Source organism: Pongo pygmaeus, chromosome 20 (genome assembly GCF_028885625.2).
Source record: "Pongo pygmaeus isolate AG05252 chromosome 20, NHGRI_mPonPyg2-v2.0_pri, whole genome shotgun sequence".
NCBI classification, from domain to species: Eukaryota; Metazoa; Chordata; class Mammalia; order Primates; family Hominidae; genus Pongo; species Pongo pygmaeus.
Genome location: NC_072393.2, coordinates 55,965,651 through 55,991,954, shown reverse-complemented (window position 1 = coordinate 55,991,954; position 26,304 = coordinate 55,965,651). Strand labels below are relative to the sequence as shown.

At 55.2% G+C, this 26,304-nt stretch overlaps 1 protein-coding gene across 10 annotated transcripts; it reads right to left on the bottom strand.

Annotated features, from left to right (window-relative positions):
* Positions 1–1,398: 1,398 nt before the first annotated feature.
* Positions 1,399–25,788, bottom strand: MED25 (mediator complex subunit 25). 10 transcript variants are annotated; one of them, XM_054464805.1, is made up of 19 exons: positions 25,623–25,788; positions 24,857–25,214; positions 24,718–24,763; positions 22,906–23,030; positions 13,609–13,707; positions 13,066–13,186; positions 12,082–12,244; positions 11,813–11,943; positions 11,430–11,517; positions 11,141–11,334; positions 10,564–10,692; positions 10,002–10,087; positions 9,865–9,922; positions 9,608–9,715; positions 6,628–6,819; positions 6,174–6,242; positions 5,833–6,051; positions 5,372–5,552; positions 1,399–3,204 (listed from the first exon to the last, which is right to left on the bottom strand). In XM_054464805.1, exons 2-19 carry the CDS (start codon positions 25,111–25,113, stop codon positions 2,960–2,962), a joined length of 2,511 nt encoding a protein of 836 aa, XP_054320780.1. In that variant the 5' UTR covers positions 25,114–25,214; positions 25,623–25,788; the 3' UTR covers positions 1,399–2,959. The 10 variants fall into 10 exon arrangements, with proteins under 10 accessions (XP_054320780.1, XP_054320781.1, XP_063513382.1 ...); XM_054464806.1 differs by having other exon boundaries at positions 25,591–25,706; XM_054464807.1 differs by lacking the exon at positions 1,399–3,204 and adding an exon at positions 4,802–4,934.
* Between the last annotated feature and the right edge of the window lie 516 nt (positions 25,789–26,304).

Sequence of the window (26,304 nt, the reverse complement as noted above, 5' to 3'; positions counted from 1 at the left end):
GAGTTTTGCTCTTATTGCCCAGGCTGGGGTGTAATGGCACGATCTCAGCTCACTGCAAGCTTTGCCTCCCGAGTTCAAGTGATTCTCCTGTCTCAGCCTCCCGAGTAGCTGGGATTACAGGCATGTGCCACCATGGCCAGCTAATTTTGTATTTTTAGTAAAGACGGAGTTTCACCATATTGGTCAGGCTAGTCTCCAACTCCCAACCTCAGGTGATCCACCCGCCTCGGCCTCCCAAAGTGCTGGGATTACAGGCGTGAGCCACCGCGCCCAGCCTGGGCCTCCTTTTTATTCCACACAAATTTCAGTGGCCTTTCATTTTAGGAAACTGTTCTAGTGTGTGTAACTCAATACATTTTAAAAGTCAATTTTTTTTAAACGCCAAGATGGTGAGAAAATATGTGTTAGTGTTTTGCGTACCTTAAAACAAATATATTCTTAACACCCCTTTTGAGAAGGTGTCCTTTTTCTCCTAAATCTTCTTTGGAGCTGGTGGGTGGGCATTTTCTTTCACCCCTAACAGGTCTGCTACTATTAATAAGCAAGCCCCGGTTCACTCCTGTAAACCGTGATTAGGCCACAACAGTCCCTCTGGTTCCTCTAATTGAGTGTTAAGGTCAAGAGGGCACCACTGGCATGAGATGGCCAAACTGGCGACTGGAAACCTTTCCTTTTAACCAATTTGTTTCTGATCCAAACCTGCGTTTCCCTTGCCGGGGGACGTGGCCACCCTGGTGGAAACACCGAAGGCTGCTTCCTGCTCCTCTCAGCGGCTTCTGACAGTCGATTGCTCCCTCCTCAAAAACACTCAGCTTCCAGAACGCCACACTTGCCTGGTTTTTCTCCTGTCTTCTGGCTCCCTGCCCAACCCTTACGCGTGGCTCTTTCTCAGGGTTCTGTCCTTGTTCTTGAGTCTTCTCCTTCTTCCAGAGGTCGCAAAATGGCGGCCTGGCGGCCTCATTAGACCCACAGGCAGATTTTGTTTGGTCCTCACAGTGTTTTTGTTTTCAATTTGAATGCCATTAGGCGGGGCAAGCACTCTCCAAGTTCGCCACAGTCCCCATCATTCCCTGTTGTCTTACACCCGTCCACTTCACACATTTTCATCACCTGCCTGGTCCCCGAAGCCATCTGAGTTTTCAAAAACCCCTGCTACACAGGCTGCCTGGGAAATCACCCACTTGCACTTCTTCGCTGTCACCAGTGCCTCCTGCTCCACACTCACATTCCTGAGGATCGCCTAGAGAGCTTGCTCACACGACTCCCAGACCCCCGCCCTCCCCCCGCTGGATCCAACAGTTCCAGGGCAGGGATCGGAAACTCACATGCCTACAGGGGCCAGGCGGGTCACATAAATGAGTGAACTAGCCAGGTATAAGAAAAGTCGACGGCCAGAAATATCATCAAATCGGATCTTTACTGAACTATGGTGAATGCATGGAACATAATACAAACATGGATGATACTGGAGTTTATATTTTTAAATTCAAAATTGAAAAAATACAAATTGAAAAATAGAAATATTTAATTATTAAAATTTTCTTTCATAATTCTTTTTGCGCCTTTGAGTTGAAGCCAAAAGGCTGGCGTCTTCCCTTCCACACCGAGATGTCAGTGTCAGGCCTCGGGTGGCACGGTGGGGACGGGCAGTTTAGAATTCAGCCTTGAATCCTTCAACTGGGAACGATGTTTAATTTGATTCAGGTTCATAACGGAAAAACAGCTGTTCACAAGCGTGGGTACTCCCAAACACGGATATTCAGGACAACTACTGGAGATAGTTGTAGAATCTCACCATCTTCACACAGACTTGTATTTAGGAACCAGCGCCGTATTGCACTGTAGTTCAATTACTATTTATGGTCTGCATTCACACAAGAAACATTTGCCAACAAAGGCAAACTGGACAGTGTCTGTTCCTTCTCATGAGTCTGGATTCCGAGAGCCTTTGGGGGAATTTGGTCTTCAACCCCAAGACGTAGGTGAATACAGTCCCGGCCACTTCTTTCATTTCTGAAAGCCGACTGCAGCACAGGAAAGAGTAAAAGTTTTTTTTTCCTTGCCGGTGGATTCCCCAGGACCAAGCATACACCATCATACATTCAAGTAGCTGTTTGTGGACATCCTTGCGGAGAAATATTCAGTGTTCAGAACGGTCATAACCTTGACCAGAAGTCTTTGACTAACTTTCTCAGGGGAACCCACTGTGGCTTTTGCCTGATTTAAAATGAACCAAGTTGGTTAACTTGAACAGTTCAGATTTCTTCCACAACCAAGTCATAGAGCTTCTGTGAAATCTCTCAGGTCAAGTCACCATCAACTCACTTGTGACTGAAGTCCAGGAGCAGAAGTGTTGAGAGCATCGCGGTGTGTTCTGTTCAGTGGCTCAGAACAAGTCAACTCCTGATGATGGATGCAACGATCCGACTTCTGTGTCCTTGCCAAATGCTGTCGCCTTAGATCAAGATGTCCTGCCAAGTCCCCCTGTCATGATGCTGTCTGTAGTTGTGCTTCGGCACTCTGGCCAGTCTATGTGAAACTTTTCTCTCAATATACAAAAAAAATTAGTCCTTTCCCAGTGTTGGGCCTGCCTTGGCACCATGCCACAGACTTCTTCGGTCACATCAAGATTCTTAACACCACAAATAAATAAAGCTAACTGGGTGGTAATAGTTTATGAGCAGCGAAAGAAAAGGCCACAATCAATTTGACTCTTTCAAGCAACTGGACTTGTAAATCCCCCGAGTTATCTCCAACTCACTGTGCAACGCAAATGCCCGTTAGACTTAAATAATGGTCTCAACAGTCATGTGTTTCTGTGCAGGACACGTCACTCTGCTCCCTTTATAAACTCGCCATCTGCTGTAGCTCTGAATGCCCAGGTCATTCTTCTCACGTGATTCCGGAACGGCGTACCACTGCCGCGCCACTTCTGTTAATTCGCTTTTCAAAACAAACCCTATTGACATTTGAGTCCCTTTTTCAGTTCGTTGAGGATGGCATCTCGAGTCTGTTCTGTGTACTGGTCGTAGCTCTTACTATGCTTTGATTCATAGTGGCGTTTCAGGTTGTATTCTTTCAACACAGACACGATTTGTTTGCATATTAAACACATAGGCATGCTCTTCACTTCCACAAAGAAATAGGCTCGCTCCCACTTTTCTCGAAACACGCGGCCCTCTCCTTCTCTCTTTCGTTTTGCCACTTGTGATAGAGACATGGGTACAAGAAAGATTTCACTTTCCTCTGAATGCTACCACAGAACAACCACAGTGCAAACCCCGTGACAAAGGCAGTGACTCTCTGCCTCACGGGGGAGCCAAGAGGGAGTGGTGGGGACTGTGGCGAACCGGAGAGCACACGCCCCATGGAGAGGGGCAGCTCCAGCCCATTGTTGCCAGGCAGAAGGGTGGGCCCAGGGGTGCCAATTCTTCTGACTTGTCAAAAGAAGCCAAGACTGCAGATTTTGTGTGTGTGCGTGTGTGTGTGTGAATTAACCTGATTTTTACAACTAACTCGTAAGAAAAAAATGCCACATATGCTAACACAGGGAAGGCCAAACAAAACTCATCTGCACGATGGCCCATAGGCCACCAGATTGCAATCTCTCTCCTGGGGTGCGGCCCGTGAATCTGTACGTTAACCAGCATCCAAAATGATGTGGATGCTGGTGGTCTAGGCACGGACCGTGCTCTCAGCAACACTGGTCCAGAGTCCAACAACAGACAACTCACTCTCCACCTCCAGGAGAGACCACCCTGCGCTCCAAGCCTGTCTGGATCCCCCTGCCCTTGGGACGTCTCTGAGGACATCCTTCAGGTCCCTCACCTTGCCACGTCCCAAACCTGTTCCCTGCTGGATATTCTATCCCGGGGACAGACCCACCGTCTTCCCCGTCCACAGCCCTGGAAGGTCAGTCTCTGACGTGGACCCAGGGACTGCCCTCTCTCCATGTGCGATCTTGTCTGCTTCTGTGGCTTGAACTGCCAAACATACACTGTCCCCTAAGGACACGTCCTGAGCTCCCAACATGGCACCTGTCACCTGGACGTCCCTTGGACCACTTGCACTTACTACCAGCTCCTTCTCCCAGGAGCCCCACCACCTACCATCACATAGGCCTGGCCCCGGAAGCCAACCTCTACCCCAGCCCCCGACACCCCCACCACCCAGCCTCACCCTTCCTGGCCTCCTGTCTGGCCTCATCACGCTCTACAGCTGAGAGGGGTCTTTCTGACATCCAGAGCTGGTCTAGGCCCGCCCCACTGCTCAAAGCCTCCTGGTTCTCCTGTGTCCCCAGGACAAACCATGGGCTGCTCAGTTTGGAATCCGAGCTCCTCAAACTCTGCACCTGCCCATCTCTCTAGCTCCCTACATGCTCATGCTCCAAAAGCATCCATCAACTTGCTCCTCTCAATGTCCCAGGCTTCCTCCTGCCTTTGAGTATTCAGTTTCTGTTGTCCTCTGCACCCAGATCACCCCTCACCTCCTTCCCTCCCAGCCTGACGGCTGATTCTCTTTCAAGACTCTGAGGAGCTGGGGCTGGGTCAGATGCCTCTTCCAGGCTCCCATGGTGCCCCTGCCGCCTCCATGAGAGCTTGAGTCCTGAGCGCTGCCTGCCTGTCCCTGCATCTCCCACGAATCAGGTTGCACCAGACTGCCTGTGACTCACCACGGAGGCCCCGGCGTCATTCACCCAGGGCCCCAGGGATGTCTGCTGAAGTGAGAACAAGGACAGAGATGCCCCCTGGGGTCTCCTCCTGCCCAGTCCTGAGGGATGTCAGTGACGGGAGCCGGGGCGTGTGTTAAAAAGGAACTTTATTGGGTGTTGGGGATTCAGATGAGATCCATGAGGATGTCGTCCTCCATGACGCTGGGCTGCAGGCCCGGCTGGGGGACCGGGCCCCGGGGACCCCCACTCAGCAGCATCTGACCTGAGGGGCAGTGGGGAAGGGACTGCATCTCCCAGTAGGCCCTTGGGCCCAGGAGGGCCCAGAGGCACTAAGTTTTCTAGGCAGCCCTTGGGGGGCCCAACAGAAGCACCTTCTGGCCCCATCTAATTACAAATATGCTGTTTCCCATGAGCCTTTGGGAGCCCTTCTCCAAAACTACTTCTCTGGCCCTAAGACCACATTTCCCAGCAATCCCAGGAGCACACACAGGAGGATAATGGGAAACGCTCTTAACTCACTAGGTCCTTGGACCCATGGGCTGTACTTTCCCGGAGCCCTCAGAGCTCCGCAAAGGCCATGGGGGAACCCTCATTCTTGGATCCTATGTCTTTACTTCCCAGCACTCGGTCTCGGTGCTCTAGCCCAGGGGCTGCTGAGACACTCAATCCAGACCTCTGCCCTCCCCCGGGTCCCCTTACCTGGCAGTGGAGCCCGTGGGGGAAGTTGTGCGGGCCAGGACTGGGCAGGTGGTGGATGCAGGAGTGGGGGCCCCAACTGGGGCTGCCCCAAGCCCTGGTGCGGCGGGGGCAGCAGCGCAGGAGCCCCTGGTGGCTGGAGGTGGTGGAGGGAGGCCTGGGGTGGGGGCACCCCAGTCTGCGGCTGGGAGAACACAGAGAGTGGCTCAGAGGCTCCTGGTAGAGACTCCCCACCTCTCAACACAGACACTGCTCAGAGATGGAATCAGCTAGTGGTGAGGGGAAGTTTTTCTTCAAAGGTGGGGGATGGAGGGAGAGGAGGCGGTCTGCCTTCTGCCTAAAGCCCTGGGTGGGTCTCCATTCACACCCACTGACCACAGTCAACCTCCCTCCTCCCAGACAACAGGACCAGAACCACCAGGGCCAGGATCTGGAACTCTCGCCACCCCACCCCCACATCTCACCGGTGGTGGGTTGAGGAGGAGGCTTCGCAGCTGGGGGTTGGCCCCAGGGTTCTGGGGCCGAAGGATGGGTCCAGGAGGGGGTGGGCCAGAAGCTGCTCCAGGAGGGCCTTGGGGGGCACCTGGGGGGGGCTGGGCAGTACCTTGGGGCTGGGACTGCCCCGTGGCCCCAGAGGCCCCTACGGTACCCTGAGGCTGGGGCTGCGGTGGGCGGAGCTGGAGCTGGTGGGAAGAGACACAGGGGTGAGGGAGATGGGCAGGGCCTCACGCCCCTCCTGCAGGCACAGAGCGCAGCCTCCGGGGCCTCCCCAACCCAGCCCCGACCCCGCCAGCCCTGTCCTCACCAGATTCTGTGAGGGCCTTGCTTGGTCCTCCAGAATGGGCCCCAGCCCTGGGGGTGCCTGCTGTCCCATCTGCACGGGGAGAGAGAGGCAGGTCAGTAACTGAGAGTGGTGGCATCCTGAATCTGAGGCGGGAGGACCTGTGCCCTGAGGGGAACTAGTAAGGAGATGGGGACATTCTCTTTGGGGGTGAGTGGTCTGGGAGGGATGCCGTACACTCCAAGGTCTCCAGGAGGAAGCTGTGTCAGGGATTTGATGTGGATGCTGAAAAAGGAGAGAGACTGCAAGAAAATCTGAGTGGGACTTAGCTTGGAGGCGCCACGTATTGGGAGAAGGGTGGGCATCTTGGTCCTGGAGACCCCAGGGGGCCATGTGGGGCTTGGGCAACTGAGCTGTGGGGCCCGGGCAGGAGGGGGTCGGAGGTCGGAGTGCTGGTTTGGGGACTGTCAACACTCACTCCTCGCTGCTGCTGCTCCAGCTTCTGCTGCTGGACCTGCTTGTGGTTGGTGATGACCTGCCGGATGCCGTTGACGAAGCCGCTCTGGTCGTAGGGGATGAGGCCCATGAAGATCTTCTTCTTGGACGAGTACAGGAGCATGAGCACACGCACCTCACAGGGCGCCGTGTGGGGGAAGTGCACGCAGCCCGCCTGGGTGGACAACAGCTCTTCAGAACCATTCATGCCCTGAAAGAGGCAGCCCTGACCCCGTCCCCATTCCAGAAGGTTCTAGAGGCCCCACAGGCAAGGGGAGGTGAGGTTTCTGCTATAGAAGGTTGAGGAGAACAGGTGTGCTGTGGGTTGCTCCGGAGACAGAAACTGAGGCGCTCAGGGCAAGCTAGGGTTCCGGCTGCCCACTGAGAGGGAAAGCAGAGAGAAAGCGCTGGAGCCCAGCTCTTCAACCTTCAGCCACCACCTGCTCCTCATGGGCCCAGTTTCCTGGGGCATAAAATGCCACGGCTGCCTCCTCAAAGGGCTGCTGACGGTCACAGCCATGAGAGATGGGCTTAGATGCACAGCGTGGTACCCACAGGCCTGTGATCAACGGTGGTGTCGGACCCCGGGTATCCAAGAGATCCTCCGGTCCTCAGCATCGGCCAGTGCACACTATGCGGAGTGCTCCCACATCACAGGGTCGCTGTGACTATGGGATGTCTGATCCACAGCAAGAGCCCTGCCTGAGGCTCAGCCCACAGGAAGCACCCAGTAAACATCACTGGTCATCAGGAGGGTAACACATGGAGCATTCAGGGCAGGGGCTCCTGAGGGAGGCGAGGCTGACCTTGGCCAAGTGAGTTGACTTCTCTGAGCCTCGGTTTCCTGCCTGAGACAGACCCTGCTAGCTGCCTATTCCATATCCAAGTGTCCTCCTCCCCTGCATTCCCGATGCTGTCTGGGGCTGTAACATGTCCTAGCCCCAGACAGTCACGCATACCTGCTCCCAGCAGCCTCCCATCAACTAGGGGCTGCCCAGTGGCCTAGGTCCGGGCTAGGAGGTGAAAGGAATGCCTGCTCTGGAATCTGAGAAAGTTTCTGCTGTCCTGAAGAAAGGGAAACACACAGCCCCCTTCCCCTCCTTCCTGAAAGCACACAGGATGCCTGGAGCCATGAGAGCTACCTTGTGACTATAAAGGAGAGGCCAAGAGAACCACACGGCCCTGTCCCTGGTGGCACAGACCTATGAAACCAACCCCAATAGCTGGCCCCCTCTAGATGTCCTGTCCTGTGCAAAATATAAATGCCTGCTCCTACAACGCCTGCCCTCTCAGAACCCAGCTGCCACAGTGTGGCCACGTGGACAGGCCATGTGCAGACACTGGGATGGCCGGTCCTAGCCAAGCCCCAGCCAACAGCCAGGGCTGTGTGAGGAGCTCTTCTGAACATCCAGCCCAGTAAAGCTTTCAGATGACCAGAGTCTCAGCTGCCATCTGATGGCAACCCCATGAGAGTCCCCAAGCGAGATGGCCCACTGAGCCCAGGTGACCCACAGAATCATAAGAGAAAATTTTTTCCGAGTGCCCCCAATTATCTATTTGTTTGGGAAACTGCGTGATTTGCAGCCGGAAGTCCTCCTAACTCTCAGGAATGCCTTCTTCACAAGGCTCTGAGGGTCCCGTGAGGTGGTCCCTCTAAGGTTCTCTTTCCTGCAGGAGTGCCTGCTGCATGGAAGTAACTGATCTGCTCCTTCCCCGAGTTACAAGGTGTGAACTATGTCTCCCAGAAAGCTATGCTGAGGCTGGGCACGGTGGCTCACACCGGTAATCCTAGCACTTTGGGAGGCCGAGGCAGGCAGATCACTTGAGGTCAGAAGTTCGAGACCAACCTGGCCAACATGGTGAAACCCTCTCTACTAAAAAATACAGAAATTAGCTGGGCATAGTGGCACATGCCTGTAATCCCAGCTACTTGGGAGGCTGAGGCAGGAGAATCGCTTGAACCCAGGAGACGGAAGTTGCTGTGAGCCGAGATTGCACCACTGCACTCCAGCCTGGCTGACAAAAGTGAAACTCTGTCTCAAAAAACAAAACCAGAAAGCTAAGCTGAGGTTCCAGTCCCCAGCACCTGTGAAGGTGACTCTATCTGGAAAGGGGGTCTTTGCACTTGTAGTAAGATGAGGTCAGGAAAATGGGCCTAATCCAAAATCTCCTTGAACCCAGGAGATGGAAGTTGCTGTGAGCCGAGATTGCACCACTGCACTCCAGCCTGGCTGACAAAAGTGAAACTCTGTCTCAAAAAACAAAACCAGAAAGCTAAGCTGAGGTTCCAGTCCCCAGCACCTGTGAAGGTGACTCTATCTGGAAAGAGGGTCTTTGCAGTTGTAGTAAGATGAGGTCAGGAAAATGGCGCCTAATCCAAAATTACTGATGTCCTTATAAGCACAGGGACACAGAGATACAGAGAGAATGCCATGTGGAGACACACACAGAGGGAAGACAGCCACGGGATGGAGGAAGATCCTGGAGCAATGCCACCTGAAGCCTGGGGTTACCGGCCGGAAGAGGCAACGAAGAGGCCTTCCCTGGAGCCTCTAGAGAGAGCGTGGCCCTGCCGACACCTTGACCTTGGGCTTCTGGCCTCCAGAACTGGGACAGAACACGTTTCTGTTGTTTTAAGCTCCTCTGCTTGTGGTAATGTGTTACCACAGCCACAGGAAACAAACACATCCCGTAAAGCCATGCCAGAATCAACAGCTTCCTCCTAACTGATCCTGTCACACCAGCTCACAGTTTTAATGTGGAATATCCCTCAATCTGGTGCATACGATGATTATAATAAAAGTCACGGCTCTAGAAGAAAGGCAGGGAACCTAAGGGCATGAAGTGCACCCAAACATCAAAAACGGCTTCTGTGGGCCCAGGCACTCTGGGATTCCCGTCAAAGGTCAGCAGAAAGCAGGACAAGAGTCAACACCCCTCAGCCCCCCATGCCCTGGACTCACGAAGCCGTTGCCCATGATGCGGTAGAGGCCTTTGAGAGACTCCAGGTCCTTGTTGGTGAAATGGAACTGGACCATCCTTGAGTTCCGGAACAAAGGGCCCAGGGTGGTCTGCGGGAGACACAGAAGTCGGCTGGCGTGTTGGTGTGGGCAAGTCAGGCGGGGATACGAGGCAGGGAGTGGGGGTGGGGCAGGAACAGGGAAGAGACAGCAGGGTGAGGGATGCCCGGCAGCAGGGCTGGCCCTCCACCGCCACTCACCAGCAGCTGCTGGGGGATGAGCTGCATGATCAGCTTCTGGGGCCACTGCTCTGTCTTCCTGGGGGGCGATGCCAGGAGAGGTGTGAGGAGGGGGCCAGCCCCAGCCCCACCGCACCCCACCCCTGACTGTCACCTACAGGTTCTCGCCATGATTCACGTAGACCTGGCAGGGCAGTGACCGCGTCAGCTTGGTGTTGGCATCCACTGAGGCAGGTTTGGGTTTCTGAGGGCGAAAAAAGAGCATGTCACAGTAAAAAGGGCCAAAAGCCTCAGTCCCCTTGAGCCCTCATGTCCTACCCTGGTAGCCCCAAAGCTCAGGATGTTCCCCAGTTTAAGTCCCATGAGCCCCAGGCCCCTCCTCCAGACCAGCAAGCCTTCAATTCCTCAAATGTTACAGCTACGCGACCGGCCCCTAAATCCCACCATCCACTGTGCCCCAGATGCTACATCGCCTGGGCCCTTCTCTGGGCCCCAAATCCTAGGCTTTTCTGGGTTCTTTGCATGGGGACTCTCCTCTGTACCACAAGTCCCACCGCTCCATGGGGCTCCTGGCCTCGCCCCGCATCCCACAGGTCCAGCGCAACAAATGCCTCCAAACCCAGCACTGCAGACCCCACGCATCTGGCCCCATGAGTCCTACATGCCCAGCCCCATGGCCCCAGGAGTCCCAAGTGCCCAGTGGACCCTCAGGCCCCTCACCTCCTGCCACTCCAGGACCCCGCTCCAGGCCAGAAGTTTATTGGAGACTGACTGCTGCCCACCGAGGGCTGGGGCTCCCAGCTGGGCTGGGGAAGGGCCGCTCACCCCTCCTGGGGCCACAGTGCCTGCCTGTCAGAGGGGAGGGAGGGCCATGAGAATGGGGAAGGACGGGAGCCTCCGGGGGCCATCCTGTGAGGGCAAACCGGGAAGGACGGAAGGCCCCTTCTTCTGCCCCTCCATCCCCAGAACAGCACTTGGCCAGCCCCAGGACCCCAAATGCTTGGACCTTGCAGGATTCGAGGACTCGTAAGCTGTGCGATGCCCTGGACTCCCAGACCCAGGGATTCCCTTGGGTTTCTCAGAACAGCCCTGACCCTCCTGGAGCCATGAGCCTCCCCACTCTGTCCCCAGACCCTCATCTCAGGCATCTGCAGCACACACACCACGAGCCCCCAAAGCCCCAGAACCACCAGACCAGACCCACATCCCCCTGGAAGGCAAATGACTCATCCTCTAACTGTCCTAGCTGTGGACAGCAGGAGGAAGGAGCAGGGGCAGGAGACGTGCAGGCACCTACCATGGACGGTGCCCCAGGCTGCGCCGTGGGAGCCAGGCCGGAGCCAGGGGCCACGGTGGAGACCAGACTGGGCTGGGAAGCAGGTGGTGGCTTGGGGGCGCCAGGGGGTCCTGGGGGTAGTTGGGGAGCTGGGGCCTGGCTGAAGGGGGGACCCACTCCGGGAGCAGCTTGTTGGAGAGGGGTGATGGGCGAGACTGTGGGAGAGACCAAAGGAAGAAGTGGGGAACAAGTGTGTGGAGAGAGGCCTGCCTGGCCCCTGCCCGCTCTTCATCCTTGCCCCAGGACTCACAGCGAGGGCCCAGCCCAGCCTTCTGGTTCTTGGCGGCCTCCACTGCATTCTGCGCGGCCACCTGAGCTGCACTCAGGTTCCCGGGAACCTGTGGGTAGAAGGGAAGAAGGGAAGGGACTGGTGAGGACCATGGCCCCCCAGTCCTGGTATCCCACGAGGTCACACCACCCATGGCCCCACGAGGCATCAGCTGGGATAGCTTAGGAGCTCACGACACCCATCACACAGCACATGAGCTTCCATGGCCCCAGGAGTCCCACCTTCCCAATGTCCCATGGGACTCCCATCATCCCTCAAGCTCCAACATGCAACTAGATCTCCCCGCAGGGGCCAGGGCTCCACCAAGTCCCCAGAAGCATGTCCCTTCTTGGAAATATCCATACCTGGTACTGCGGGGGGACGGGGGGCAGAGGCTGCTGGGGGGCTGCTGAGAGAGTGGCACCTGAGGGTGTGGCGGGAGGCAGGGGGACTGGCTGCTTTGACTGGAGGGGGCCTGGGGCTGAGCCACCCCCAACTGAGAGCAGGAGGGATGGCCAACCCCAGAGAGAAGGGATTCAAGATGCAGAGAGAGGAGAGAAATCCAAAATCCAGTCAGAGGGAGCTGGGGAAACACGTCGAGCCCCCATCCCCGCGCACGGTACCCAGGCCTCACCAGGCAGCACGAGTCCCCGAACCAGCACCATGTGCCTCGGGTCCTGGCTCACATCTGTCGGAGGCTGCAGTGGCTCCAGCAAGGCCGGGGGGGCTGCCTTCTCAAACAGAAGCCGAAGCGCAGGCAGCTTCCGGGGAGACACGATGGAGAAGTGGATCCCCCGCTGTAGGAGAGGGGCCAAGCAGTCATGACAGGCCCCCTCCATAAGGGTGTTAGGGCCGGCCCCCAAGCTACCACAGCTGCTGTGTGGCTGGACGGCACCAGCCCCACAACCACAATTCCCACTGGGCTTTGAGGCAGGAGACCCTGAAACCGGGTATCACCTGCCCCGGGAGACTCTGGGTTCTAGTTGTGTCAGTAAGACTAAGCGGGCCAGGTGTGGAGGCTCACGTCTGTAATCCCAGGATTTTGTGAGACCGAGTCAGGCAGATCACATGAGGCCAGGAGTTTGAGAGCAGCCTGGCCAACGTGGTGAAACCTCACCTCTACTAAAGACACAAAAATTAGCTGGGCGTGGTGGTGGGCGTCTATAATCCCAGCTACTCGGGAGGCTGAAACACGAGAATTGCTTGAACCCAGGAGGCAGAGGCTGCAGTGGGCCAAGATCACACCACTGCACTCCAGCCTGGGTAACAGAGCCAGACTCTGTTTCAAAAAAAGAGAGTAAGCAAAGCTGGTCACCAGTCTGTGACTATTCTGTGCCTATTCTGTGACTGAGTCCAGGCCCCCAGTGCCTCCTCCCTCAGACCCAAGAGTCCAGGCCCCCAGTGCCTCCCCACTCAGACCCAAGAGTCCAGGCCCCCAGTGCCTCCCCACTCAGACCCAGGAGTCCAGGCCCCCAGTGCCTCCTCCCTCAGACCCAAGAGTCCAGGCCCCCAGTGCCTCCCCACTCAGACCCAGGAGTCCAGGCCCCCAGTGCCTCCTGCCTCAGACCCAAGACTCCGGGCCCCCAGACCCTCCTCCCTCAGACCCTGGAGTCCTCACCTCCCCAATCTGCTGCACAAGATTCTCAGTTGTGCATCCAGAGTACGTGGTGCTCTCAACAGCAGGCAACAGGTATGGGGGCGAGTTGCAGATGAGGAGGCAGACCCGGTGCGTCTGGCCACTACCAAGAATGAGAGAAGACATGGAGCCAGCAGCAACAGGGGCCCTGAGAAGGAACCCAGACCCAGCACCAGCGGAGGCGCACATATTCTGCCTCATATGGAATCAGAAGCAACGCTCCTACTTTACAGCTAAGAACACTGAGGCTCCAAGAGGTTCTGGGATGTGCTCTACGTCACCCAGCAGGCAGGGCAGGCAGGAGTGACACCCAGAGTTGGCACTGCTTCCTGATGGGGATGCTGAGACCGGGCACTGGCCAGGCCTCCCCCAAGGACACACCTGCAGCCTCCTGGCTCAGCGTGCTTGGGAACACAGAGCCCATGCCCTACAGGGTGAGGCTGGAGGTAGAGCCACTCGACAGGCAAAGAGGTTCCAGGCCAGGCAGAGAGAGACTGGCCTGGCCTGGGTGGAGGGGGCACTCACATCTGCTCGCGCATCTTCTTGAAGTCATCAAACAGCTGCAAGGCTGTGCTGAGTCCTTCCGCGATGAGGCTGCAGCTCTCACCACCCCCGCCCATGAACCTGTAGGGGCAGAGTTGTCAGCCCCCAGGGTTGCCATCATCCCCATCCCCAGGCTATGCTTGAAAAGCCTGCTCCCATGCTGTCCCCGACTCTATTCTGGGCTATGTACCTTGGGATGACGGGGACACCGCTAAGTTCCCTATGCAATCCCTGGTGCTAGCACAGCGCCAGTCCCAGACAGGACAGGGGACATTTGTTGTCTGTGTTTTTTTTTTTTTTTTTTTTTTTTTGAGACGGAGTCTCGCTCTGTCTCCCAGGCTGGAGTGCAGTGGCACGATCTCAGTTCACTGCAAGCTCTGCTTCCCGGGTTCACGTCATTCTCCTGCCTCAGTCTCCCAAGTAGCTGGGACTACAGGTGCCTGTGCCACCACACCCGGCTAATTTTTTGTATTTTTAGTAGAGACAGGGTTTCACCGTGTTAGCCAGGATGGTCTCCATCTCCTGACCTCATGATCTGCTTGCCTCGGCCTCCCAAAGTGCTGGGATTACAGGCGTGAGCCACCGCGCCTGGCCGACATTTGTTGTCTTTAATCATGAGGACTGGGAGGGAATGGGAAAGGGCTGGGGACCCCAATCCTAGGATCCTGTGCTGACTCCAACCCTGGAGTGACTGACTCCCTGCCCAGCCTCCCGCTGTCCCCTCCCCTCTCTGAGCTGTCTGCTCCAAATCAGTCCTGGCCCCACTTCACCTTCCCAGCCAGAGACGGGGGCCTCCTCTGTCCTCCTAGTCTTATGGGTTGAAGTGTGCCCCCCAAAAAAGACAGGTTGAGGTCCTAAGCCCCAGTACCTCAAAAGGTGACCTGATTTGGAAAGATCTTTACACAGGTAATTGAGTTAAATTGCAGGCCCTAATCTACTATGGCTGGTATCCGTGAAAAGGAGAAACGTGGACACGGACACACACACAGAGGGAAGACACGAGGACACAGAGAGACACAGGGAGAGGCCACGTGAGGACGGGTGATGCAGCATCAGCAGGCGCCAGGAAAGGCAGAAGGGCCCTTCCCCTATAAGGGGACGTTTCAGAGACGGCCTGGCCCTACCACCTGGATTTTGGACTTCCAGCCTCCAGAACCCTGAGACATCAATTTCCATTCTTCTGGCCAGTTTCTCATACTTTGCTATGGCAGCCTGGGAAACTAACACACACAGACTCTCGTTTTTCCTCCACCTGATCTGCAGTCGCGTCGCAGTGTCCGTCCCACATGGGTTGTGGCCCGGGGATGGCCTCTCCTCAAGGGCAGCTGTGGTTGCCACCATTCTTCCGGTCACGTGGTTGTGAGAGGCTGACCTTTGCTGTAGGGGACGTGTGTGGAGACCGAGCGCCCCTCTGAGGGTCTTGAGGGCCCTGTCCCCCTGAAGTGTGGTCTCTGATCCTACCTCCCCCACAGGAGGGGATGGGGTCTGAGTTCTCTCTCACCCCCAGGCTTGCCCACCACAGCGGGGCACATGGGAGGCCTCAGGAAATGTAGGCTAAGTAAATAAACATCTACAGGTCCAACCGTGTCCATCAAGACTGGAACCAACCCAGGCCCTTGGCCCGGCATCCGAGGCCTCCGAGTCCTGCACCCCATCCATCTCTCCTGCTCCATGCCCGCACCTATAGGTCCTCTCAACTGACGAAGCCCACACATCCAGGTCTCTGCATGTGCTGGAACACACCCATTCCAGCCCGGATGGAATCCAGCTAAACTACGACACCCATCCTGGTGTGCCCTCCTATAGGAAGCCTTACCCATGTGCCACCTAATTTTAGGGCCTGCCCTTAGTCACATCATAGATCACCCATACTGCAACTGTCAAGCTTCTCTCCATACCCTGTGCAGCCCTCCATGAGAGACACCAAGGCGTCTGACCCCAGATCACACAAGGCCTAGGAACCGTCTGCTGAGTATTCAGTGCACTGGTGGCCTGGCAGGGCCATGCAGCGGGGCTCTCCGCTTCCTGCCTGAGTTCTCGCACTGATTTCCTTCCGGTCCCAGTCGGCCCGGCCAGTGAGCACACTGGGCCCCTGAGCCTTCTTCCCGCTCTCAGGGCACTCGGGCGCTGCTCCCAACCCACCACACACTTCCCAGCCCTCCTCTTCCTCGCCATCAAAACAGCTTTGCACACAGAAACTTCAACTGTGTGCAAAGAGTTGGGGTGAACCAACTCTGGACCCAGCTTTTCTGCTACAGGTGAAATTAAGCCAATGTTTTCCTGGGCCTTTCTGAGACTCGAGCCAAAAGCACCCTGGCTGGGGATGGGAGAATGGGGAGCTAGTGCTTCATGCATATGGGGTGTCCCCTTTGGGGTGATAAAAATTTTTTTTTTTTGAGATGGAGTTTCACTCTTGTTGCCCAGGCTGGAGTGCAATGGCACGATCTCAGCTCACCACTACCTTCGACTTCTGGGTTCAAGTGATTCTCCTGCCTCAGCCTCGCCTCAGCCTCCCGAGTAGCTGGGATTACAGGCATGCGGCACCACGCCCAGCTAATTTTGTATTTTTAGTAGAGACAGGGTTTTTCCATGTTGGTCAGGCTGGTCTCGAACTTCCGACCTCAGGTGATCCGCCTCCTCAACCTCCCGAAGTGCTGGGATTACAGGCATGACCCTGTAAAACATTTTGGAAGTGACTGGGTACAATGGCTTATGCCTGTAATCCCAGCACTTTGGGAGGCCGAGGTGGGCTGATCACTTGAGGTCAGGAGTTCAAGACCAACCTGGCCAAAGTGAAATCCTATCTCTACTAAAAATACAAAAATCAGCCAGACACGGTGGTGGGTACGTGTAACCCCAGCTACTCGGGAGGCTGAGGCAGGAGAATCACTTGAACCTCGGGGGCAGAGGTTGTAGTGAGCTGAGATCACGCCACTGTACTCCAGCCTGGGGGGGAGAGAGAGACTCCGTCTCAAACAAAACAAAACAAAACAAAACAAAAAAAACCCTTATGAGGAAAAGTGTGATAAACTAACAAGTTTGAGATGCTAAAACTTGCATTTCTCTTATTGAACACTAAGTACAAGTCATCTGCTACAAGCTCAAAAGGCGACATGTAATAAACATTTTGTCAAAGAAATGTGAAAAACGTGAACAGAAGAAGCACTATGGCTGGCTGCAAAATATGGCTAAAATATCATCAAGTTTATGATAAATTCCAAATAAACCCCTTGATATGGCAGACACAAAATAAAAATAAAAGCCCCCTAGGTGACACAAGTGGGCTCTGACTTGGTGTTCCCAAGTCCTCTAACTTACTCCCATTTGTTCTACCCAGTATCATTCCCCGGGGTCTCTGCTGCCCGCTTTCACGGGCTAACAGGTGCCTGGAGCCCCAGGAGGTCAAAACGAGTGAATGTTAACAGCATCCGGCCATGACCGAGGGCTCCCTACACACGGCCTGTCACCCAGGCAAACTAGCTCCAGGAGGGCCAGGATCTTGCCTGTCTCCTGCCCACTAACTCCTTGGTGCCCAGGACAGTTTGTTCCACAAACATTTGTTGAATTAATGAGCGAACATATGAATGAACTGAGTTGTCATAATGTTATGGGAAAGACACTGGGTCTATTTTCCTTCCACCTCTTTTTTTTTTTTTTTTCCCTGAGACAGGGTCTCGCTCTTTCACCCAGGCTGGAGTGCGATGGCACAATCTCGGCTCACTGCAACCTCCGCCTCCCAGTCTCAGTTGATCCTCCTACCTCAGCCTCCTGAGTAGCTGGGACTACAGGTGTGCACCACCATGCCTGGCTAATTTTTTCTATTTATTTGTTGTTTTTGTATTACATACTAATTCATCTATTCAGCCAGTCTCCTGAAGCCCCGTGGGTGCCAAGCCCCCGCTGGAAGCAAATGGCAGAAACACCCAGGGACCTGGACATTCACAGTCCAGAGGTGTGGGGCTGTGGCAGGTCACAAAGACAGAGGAGGAAGCATCTGGCTGCAAGAATCAGGAAGGTTTCCCAGTGTATAAGACACCTGAGCTGGGTCTGGAAGGCTATGCAGTGTCTTCCAGGGTAGTTAGTATTAAGTGCATTCTGGACATTCATTCTACAGAATTTACCCGAGGCCTCCTGCGTACCAGGCCCTGTGCTGGCTGCCAGGGACTTGAGGAGCATCAGACTTGGACCTGGGCCTCAAGAAGTCTCCATTTAACATCACTCAAGACTGTCTTACCAGTCTCTCCCAGTGGTCTCAACTGGAATACATTTTGTGCCCCCTTCCCAGAGGATATTTTATAATGCCTGGAGACATTTTTGGTTGTCACACCTTTGGGAGGGGGCTACCGGCATCTAGTAAGTAGACGCCAAGGATGATGTTAAACATCCTACAATACCCAGGACAGCCCCCACTACAAGGAATGACTGTGTCCACAGTGTCACTAGGGCCAAGGATGAGAAACTCTGCTCTGTGTTATCTATGAATTCCAGCTACCACGAAGGGGAAGCTTCTGTGTCACCTTTTCACTATATGTCCTGCACCCAGCACTTGCATACACATCCTGGAACAAAGCAGATACTCAACAAACACCTGCGGCAGAAGCATACAGAGGTAACGGCAGCTACGAACAGGTGTTGTTTAATGAACCTTGACTGCAGACCAGGCCCTAAGCGAAACACAGTACACAACTCAGCTCCTGTGATCTTCTAACAACATGGAGATACACACTACCATTATCCATTTGCAAACCAGGAAAGTGAGGCACAAAATCCTAGGAAACACTTACATAGCACTTAATACATGCCAGGCACTGTATGAAACATCATCAACTAATTCTCCAAACATCCCTATGAGGTTGTGGTACCCAGCCCCCAGTACAGCACCCAGCAATCCAGCCTCTTGCTATTTACACACTGTGTAGTCTCCTCCTACACTGAACGGGATAGGCTTATACTGCACACCAAATGCAGTATAGCAGAAGTGGGCTTGGCACCGTAGCTCAGGCCTGTAATCTTAGCACTCCAGCACTTAGGGAGGTCAAGGCAGGAGGATCACTTGAGGCCAGGAGTTCAAGACCAGTCTGAGCAACACAGCAAGACCTCATCTCTACAAGAATTAAAATAAAGAAATCAGCCATGCATGGTGATGCCCACCTGCAGTCCTAGGTACTCAGGAGGAGGCTGAGGTGGGAGGATCACTTGAGCCCGAGAGGTCGAGGCTGCAGCAAGCTATGATCCCACCACTGCACTCCAGCCTGGGCAACAGAGCAAGACCCTGTCCCAGGTTAAAAAAAAGAATGTAGGCCAGGCGCGGTGGCTCACGCCTGTAATCCCAGCACTTTGGGAGGCCAAGGCAGGTGGATCATGAGGTCAGGAGATCAAGACAATCCTGGACAACACGGTGAAACCCCGTCTCTACTAAAAATACAAAAAATTAGCTGGGCGTGGTGGCGAGCACCTGTAGTCCCAGCTACTCAGGAGGCTGAGGCAGGAGAATGGCGTGAACCCGGGAGGCGGAGCTTGCAGTGAGCAGAGATCAAGCCACTGCACTCCAGCCTGGGCGACAGAGCGAGACTCCGTCTCAAAAAAAAAAAAAGAATGTAACAGAAATAATGACGTATAACTTTCAAGACTTGATTACAAAGAGCCTAGTGGGGCCTCTGGGTGCAGCGGCTCATGCCTCTAATCCCAGCACTTAGGGACGTTGAAGTGGAGGATCACTTGAGACCAGGAGTTCAAAACCAGCCTGGGCAACATTGCAGGACCTTGTCTCTACAAAAAAAAAAAATTGTTTTTTGAGACATGGTCTCAGTCAGTCACCCAAGCTGGAGCGCACTGGTGCGATCTCTCCATCTCCTGGGTTGAAGTGATTCTCCTGCCTCAGCCTCCCGAGTAGCTGGGATTACAGGCACATGCCACCACACCTGGCTAATTTTTGTATGTTTTTTTTTTTTTTGAGACAGAGTCTTGCTCTGTCACCCAGGCTGGAGTGCAGTGGTGCGATCTCGGCTCACTGCAAACTCCGCCTCCTGGGTTCATGCCATTCTCCTGCCTCAGCCTCCTGAGTAGCTGGGACTACAGGTGCCCGCCACCGCGCCTGGTTAATTTTTTGTATTTTTAGTAGAGACGGGTTTTCACCGTGTTAGCCAGGATGGTCTCGATCTCCTGACCTCATGATCCACCCGCCTCAGCCTCCCAAAGTGCTGGGATTACAGGCGTGAGCCACCACGCCTGCTCAATTTTTGTATTTTCAGTAGAGATGGGGTTTCACCATGTTGGCCAGGCTGGTCTCGAACTCCTGACCTCAGGTGATCCGCCCGCCTTGGCCTCCCAAAGTGCTGGGATTACAGGGATGAGCCACCGTGCCCGGCCACTACAAAAATTTTTTTTTTTTTTGAGATGGAGTTTCATTCTTGTTGCCCAGGCTGGAGTGCAATGGTGTGATCTCAGCTCACTGCAACCTCCACCTCCCAGGTTCAAGCAATTCTCCTGCCTCAGCCTCCCGAGTAGCTGGGATTACAGGCATGCGCCACCATGCCCAGCTAAGGCCTATAATCTCAGCACTCCAGCACTTAGGGAGGTAAAAGCAGGACGATTGCTTGTATTTTTAGTAGAGACGGGGTTTCACCATGTTGGACAGGCTGGTCTCGAACTCCTGACCTCAGGTGATCCGCCCGCCTTGGCCTCCCAAAGTGCTGGGATTACAGGGATGAGCCACCGTGCCCGGCCACTACAAAAATTTTTTTTTTTTTTGAGATGGAGTTTCATTCTTGTTGCCCAGGCTGGAGTGCAATGGTGTGATCTCAGCTCACTGCAACCTCCACCTCCCAGGTTCAAGCAATTCTCCTGCCTCAGCCTCCCGAGTAGCTGGGATTACAGGCATGCGCCACCATGCCCAGCTAAGGCCTATAATCTCAGCACTCCAGCACTTAGGGAGGTAAAAGCAGGACGATTGCTTGTATTTTTAGTAGAGACGGGGTTTCACCATGTTGGACAGGCTGGTCTCGAACTCCTGACCTCAGGTGATCCACCCGCCGCGGCCTCCCAAAGTGCTGGGATTACAGGCGTGAGCCACCACGCCCGACCTACAAAAATATTTTTAAGAAATCAGCCAGGTGTGCTGGCATTTGGCTACTGTCCCTGCTACTCCAGCTACTCGGGAAGCTGAGATGGGAGGATCGCTTGAGCTTGAGCCCAGAAGGTCGAGGCTGCAGTGAGCCGTGACTGAGCCACTGCACTCCAGCCTGGGTGACAGAGTGAGACCCTTCCTCAAAAACAAAAGAGGCCTGGGGCTTCCTCTTTGCTCTCTCTATTGGGTCCCTCAATCTGAGGAATGCCAGTTGCCATGTTAGACAGTCAAACAGCCCTGTGGAGAGGTCTTGTGGCCAATAGCCACAGACTTGCCACCTTGGGAATGGATTCCCCACCATCAGTCAAACCCCTGGATGGCTGCAATCCTGCCGACCTCCTGACTATTGCCTTGTGAGACCCTCAGCCCAACCATCCAGCCAAGCCACTCTTGTGTCCTTAACTCACAGAAACTGCGTTAGATAATAAGTGTTTGCAGTATGAAGCCATTGTTTGGTGGTAATCTGTTATGCAGCTAAGAATAAGTAATACAATGAAATACTAATACAAGTACTATCCACATCCCCACTTCAGAGGTGAGATACTAGGCACAGAGCGGACACAGACTCCTGTGTCAGAGAGTTAGTTCTGTGCTGAAGAGCCAGGATTTAACCCCAGTATGCCTGACTCCAGAGTCTACAATGTCAACTATCAAAATCCGATCCAGCGCCAGGCGTGGTGGTGAGGCAGGAAATTAAAGAAAAATAAAATTAAAAAGAGAAATAAATTTTACTGTATTAGGTTGACTTGTCCGAGAGGCAGCAACGGGCACAGCCCAGACCCAGGAAAAGTCTTGATAATATTATCTAAAGTGCTCTTGGAGACTCTCCCAGCACTCCCTCAACATAGAAGAAAAAACAAATTTTCCTTTGTTTTATAGAATGAGTTTATAGATTCCTGTTCTCTGTAACTCATGACTTCAAGTATTCTGTTTTATCTAGGAAGTACAGCGAAGGTCATGAGAAGCCTGAACTGCCTGGGCACCATAGTGAAGGTTATGGGATAAGCCCGTGCCTAGGCTAACCTAGATAACGGACGTCTGGGTTGCATAGCAACAGTTATGTGCAATCCTGAGTTATGAACCTGTTACAACAATTTGATTAACTGTTTTTGTCCTGCCTCTGTATCCCTGCTGTCACGCCACTGTAAGCTTGCTTCAAGCTAGCCCACCCCCTTTTGTGAAGTGTGTATAAAAGTCAAGTGCTGTCTTTGTTCTGGGCCGTCTTTGGACGTGAGTCGGCTTGGGCCTGAGTGCACTCAATGAAAGATTCTCCCGCTTTAACCCCAGGGCTCTCTCCTGTCGTCCTGAATCCCGCAACAGTGGCTCACCCCTATAATCCCAGCACTTTGGGAGGCTGAGGCAGGCAGAACACATGAGGTCAGGAGTTTGAGACCAGCCTGGCCAAACACAGTGAAACTGTCTCTACTAAAAATACAAAAAAAAAAAAAAAAAAAAAAAATTAGCTGGGCATAGCGGCGTGCGCCTGTAATCCCAGCTACTTGGGAGGCTGAGGCAGAAGAATCGCTTCAATCCGGGAGGTACAGGTTGCAGTGAGCCAAGACTGTGCCACTGCACTCCAGCCTCGGAGACAGAGCAAGACTCTGCTTCAAAAAAAAAAAAAAAAAATCTGACCCAAGCCACAGAGGGATCTATCCTGGCTCTGACCCATCCCCCTGCACTGAGGCTACAATGTACCCATCTGGAAAAGGAGGACAGGGGTAGATGGAAAAAGAGAGGACAGAAAGGGGACAATCACACAGGGAGTACAAGGTGGCTGCTGGAGCTCAGCCAGGCCTCCCTGAATGGGAAGTTTTTCCTACTTCTAAACTGGATGGCAACATTGCTGAGCACACAGAAGCCACCACAAAAGTGACTTCTGACAAAAACACAATCACTTTCAAAGTCCTTTCAATCGCTTAATGTATAGGATGTTTCCTGCAGCTCAAACCCAAGCCATCACTCATTCACAGCCCCTCGCAGGGACCCCAACCACCCCAAGCCATCACTTATTCACAGCCCCTCACGGGGACACCAACCACCCCAAGCCATCCCTCATGCACGGCCCCTTACAGGGACCCCAACCACCCAAGCCATCACTCATTCACGGCCCCTCACAGGGCCCCCCAACCCACCCCAAGTGGGGGAAAGCTCACTTAATGCCATCGAGCCAGGTGACAAACTCATAGGCGCTGCTGGTGGGAGCGTGACATTGTACGTAGGACTCGGGAGCGCAGTCCACTGTGTTGAACACCACGAGGCTGTACTGGGTCCCCCCATACTGGGAGGGGAGGACAGAAAACTTTTAATCTGGGACTTCAATTCCCTTTTCCCTTAGAGAAGGAATCAGGGCTCCCAGCTTCCTGTTCCTCCAGAACCAGGAACTCCTCAGCTTCCTCCTTCCTCAGACCCCGGAATCTCGGCTCCAGCCCCTCCTCCTTCAGACCGAGGAGTCCAGACCCCCAGCCCCTCCTCCCCCAGACCCAGGGGTCCAGGCCCCCAGCCCCTCCTCCCTCAGACCCAGGAGCTCAGGCCCCCAGCCCCTCCTCCCTCAGACCCAGGAGTCCAGGCCCCCAGCACCTCCTCCCTCAGACCCAGGAGCCCAGGCCCCAGCCCCTCCTCCCTCAGACCCAGGAATCCAGACCCCAGCCCCTCCTCCCTCAGACCCAGGAGCTCAGGCCCCCAGCCCCTCCTCCCTCAGACCCAGGAGTCCAGGCCCCCAGCACCTCCTCCCTCAGACCCAGGAGCCCAGGCCCCAGCCCCTCCTCCCTCAGACCCAGGAATCCAGACCCCAGCCCCTCCTCCCTCAGACCCAGGAGTCCAGGCCCCAGCACCTCCTCCCTCAGACCCAGGAGTCCAGGTCCCAGCCCCTCCTCCGACAGACCCAGGAGTCCAGGTCCCCAGCCCCTCCTCCCCCAGACCCAGGGGTCCAGGCCCCCAGCCCCTCCTCCCTCAGACCCAGGAGCTCAGGCCCCCAGCCCCTCCTCCCTCAGACCCAGGAGTCCAGGCCCCCAGCACCTCCTCCCTCAGACCCAGGAGCCCAGGCCCCCAGCACCTCCTCCCTCAGACCCAGGAATCCAGACCCCAGCCCCTCCTCCCTCAGACCCAGGAGTCCAGGCCCCAGCACCTCCTCCCTCAGACCCAGGAGTCCAGGTCCCAGCCCCTCCTCCGACAGACCCAGGAGCCCAGGCCCCAGCCCCTCCTCCCTCAGACCCAGGAGCCCAGGCCCCAGCCCCTCCTCCGACAGACCCAGGAGTCCAGGTCCCCAGCCCCTCCTCCCCCAGACCCAGGGGTCCAGGCCCCCAGCCCCTCCTCCCTCAGACCCAGGAGCTCAGGCCCCCAGCCCCTCCTCCCTCAGACCCAGGAGTCCAGGCCCCCAGCACCTCCTCCCTCAGACCCAGGAGCCCAGGCCCCCAGCCCCTCCTCCCTCAGACCCAGGAGTCCAGGCCCCCAGCACCTCCTCCCTCAGACCCAGGAATCCAGACCCCAGCCCCTCCTCCCTCAGACCCAGGAGCCCAGGCCCCAGCCCCTCCTCCGACAGACCCAGGAGCCCAGGCCCCAGCCCCTCCTCCGACAGACCCAGGAGCCCAGGCCCCAGCCCCTCCTCCCTCAGACCCAGGAGCCCAGGCCCCAGCCCCTCCTCCCTCAGACCCAGGAATCCAGGCCCCAGCACCTCCTCCCTCAGACCCAGCAGTCCAGACGCCCAGCTCCTCCTCCCTCAGACCCAGGAGTCTGGGCCCCCAGCTCCCTCCTCCCTCGGACCCAGGAATCCGAGCCCCAGCGCCTCCACCCTCATACCCAGGAGTCCAGGCCCCCAGGCCCTCCTCCCTCAGAACAAGGAGTCCAAACCCCCAGTCCCTCCTCCCTTAGACCCAGGAGTCCAGACCCAGCACTTTCTCCCTCCTTCAGACCCAGGAGTCCAGGCCCCCGCCCCCTCCTCCCTCAGGCCCAGGAGTCCCTAGACTCACGTCTCCCCCGAAGTCAGTCTCAGCAGGAGGACCACCATTAAAATACCTGTGAGGGTAGAAGGTGAAAGGTCGGAGTCAGGCAAGAAACTGCGAAACTGAAGTGGGAGGGCGGGGTTAGAGTCGCGGAAACAGCACTCACTCGATGGCCGGGAGCAGGTAGTGCTTGCGGAGCCCCTCGAAGTAGGGTCCCAGGTTGGCCGTACCCTCAATCACAAACACCACGTCGGCCACCACGCTCCCGGCGCGGGCCGGGCCCTCGGACCCGGGGACCATACCCCGTGCGGTACCCGCCACCACCACTGCCGCCGCAGCCGACACCGCGGAATGAGCGGAAATGCGCCTGCGCCGCGCGCGCACCCGTGTCGGGCGGTTTAGGGCCGCTGGGAATGCAGCCATGTTTGTGCGGGGTACGCGCTGAGGCTTCGTTCTAGCTCCATCCTCCTTCGCTTCCACCGCGTGGAAGACTCAGAAAGGGCATAGTTAGCCCTTCTAGGGGCCTGATGGGTTAGACGGAATTATTGTCAGTATTGTCAAGAGCTAAATAAACTGAAAGCGGCTCAGCCAGCCGCCATCTTTGAGCGGGGCGTCCGGGTCCGCCTCTTGTCTCAAAGGGAAGGGCAGGAGACCTGGTTGCTATGCAACGCGTACGCTGCCCTCGTTTTCGTTTTTGTGTTTGTTTGTTTGTTTTTTCGAAACGAGAGTCTCGCCCTGTCGCCCAGGCTGGAGTGCAGTGGCGCGATCTCGGCTTACTACAACCTTCGCTTCCCGGGTTCAAGAGATTCTCCTGCCTCAGCCTCCCGAGTAGCTGGGATTACAGGTGCCCACCACCACGCCCCGCTAATTTTTGTATTTTTAGTAGAGAAAGGGTTTCACCATGTGGGCCAGGCTGTTCTCGAACTCCTGACCTCAAGTGATTCGCCCGCCTTGGCTTCCCAAAGTGCTGAGATTACACGCGTGAGCCACCGCGCCGGGCACGCTGCCCTTGTTTTCTAACCGTTAGGTTAAGTTTCTGGTTCTGTTCTTTCGGGCGTGGGGACTAGGGGAGGGACGCGAGAAGGATCCAATCACATCGGCGGAAACGAGGTTACTAGGCAACACTTTAAGGTCGTCCTCAACGTGGAAGGGAGGGCAGTTGTTTTCCCCCTGAAAAGAAGCCGAACACCAAACCAAGTGCGGGTTGCTAAGCAACACCTGAGCGTTGTTTTCTGGGAGAGGAGCCAGAAACTGGCTTAGAACAGAAATACATTCCAGGTGGATTAAAAATGTAAGTGCAACAAACGAAACCCGAAAACTATCTGAAGGAAAAAAATCTTAACGACTGCCATGGAGTTTCTTAGTACTACAGCAAAGTCAGAAAACGTAGTCTTTATTAATTTTTCCCAAAAGACTGTATAAACCAAGTTGAGAAATATACGGCCAACTGGGAAAATCTTTCTAGCGTGTTTGACAGAACTGTGCTACGCAAATAAATCTTACTGATGAATAACAATATAGAAAAATAGAAACACTTCATTACTATTATCTTTTTAATTTTTATTTTTTGAGACAGGGTCTCTTTCTGTTGTGCAGGTTGAAGTGCAGTGGCCC

Bases quoted from the DNA above. Each gene is read 5' to 3' on its own strand.
- MED25 (XM_054464805.1), bottom strand. From the start codon at position 25,113: ATGGCTGCATTCCCAGCGGCCCTAAACCGCCCGACACGGGTGCGCGCG. The intron at 23,031-24,717 runs GTGAGTCTAGGG...CTCCCCTCCCAG, and splicing joins AGACTGACTTCGGGGGAGAC to TATGGGGGGACCCAGTACAG. The intron at 11,944-12,081 runs GTGAGGCCTGGG...TCCTGCTCTCAG, and splicing joins TCGGGGACTCGTGCTGCCTG to TTGGGGGTGGCTCAGCCCCA.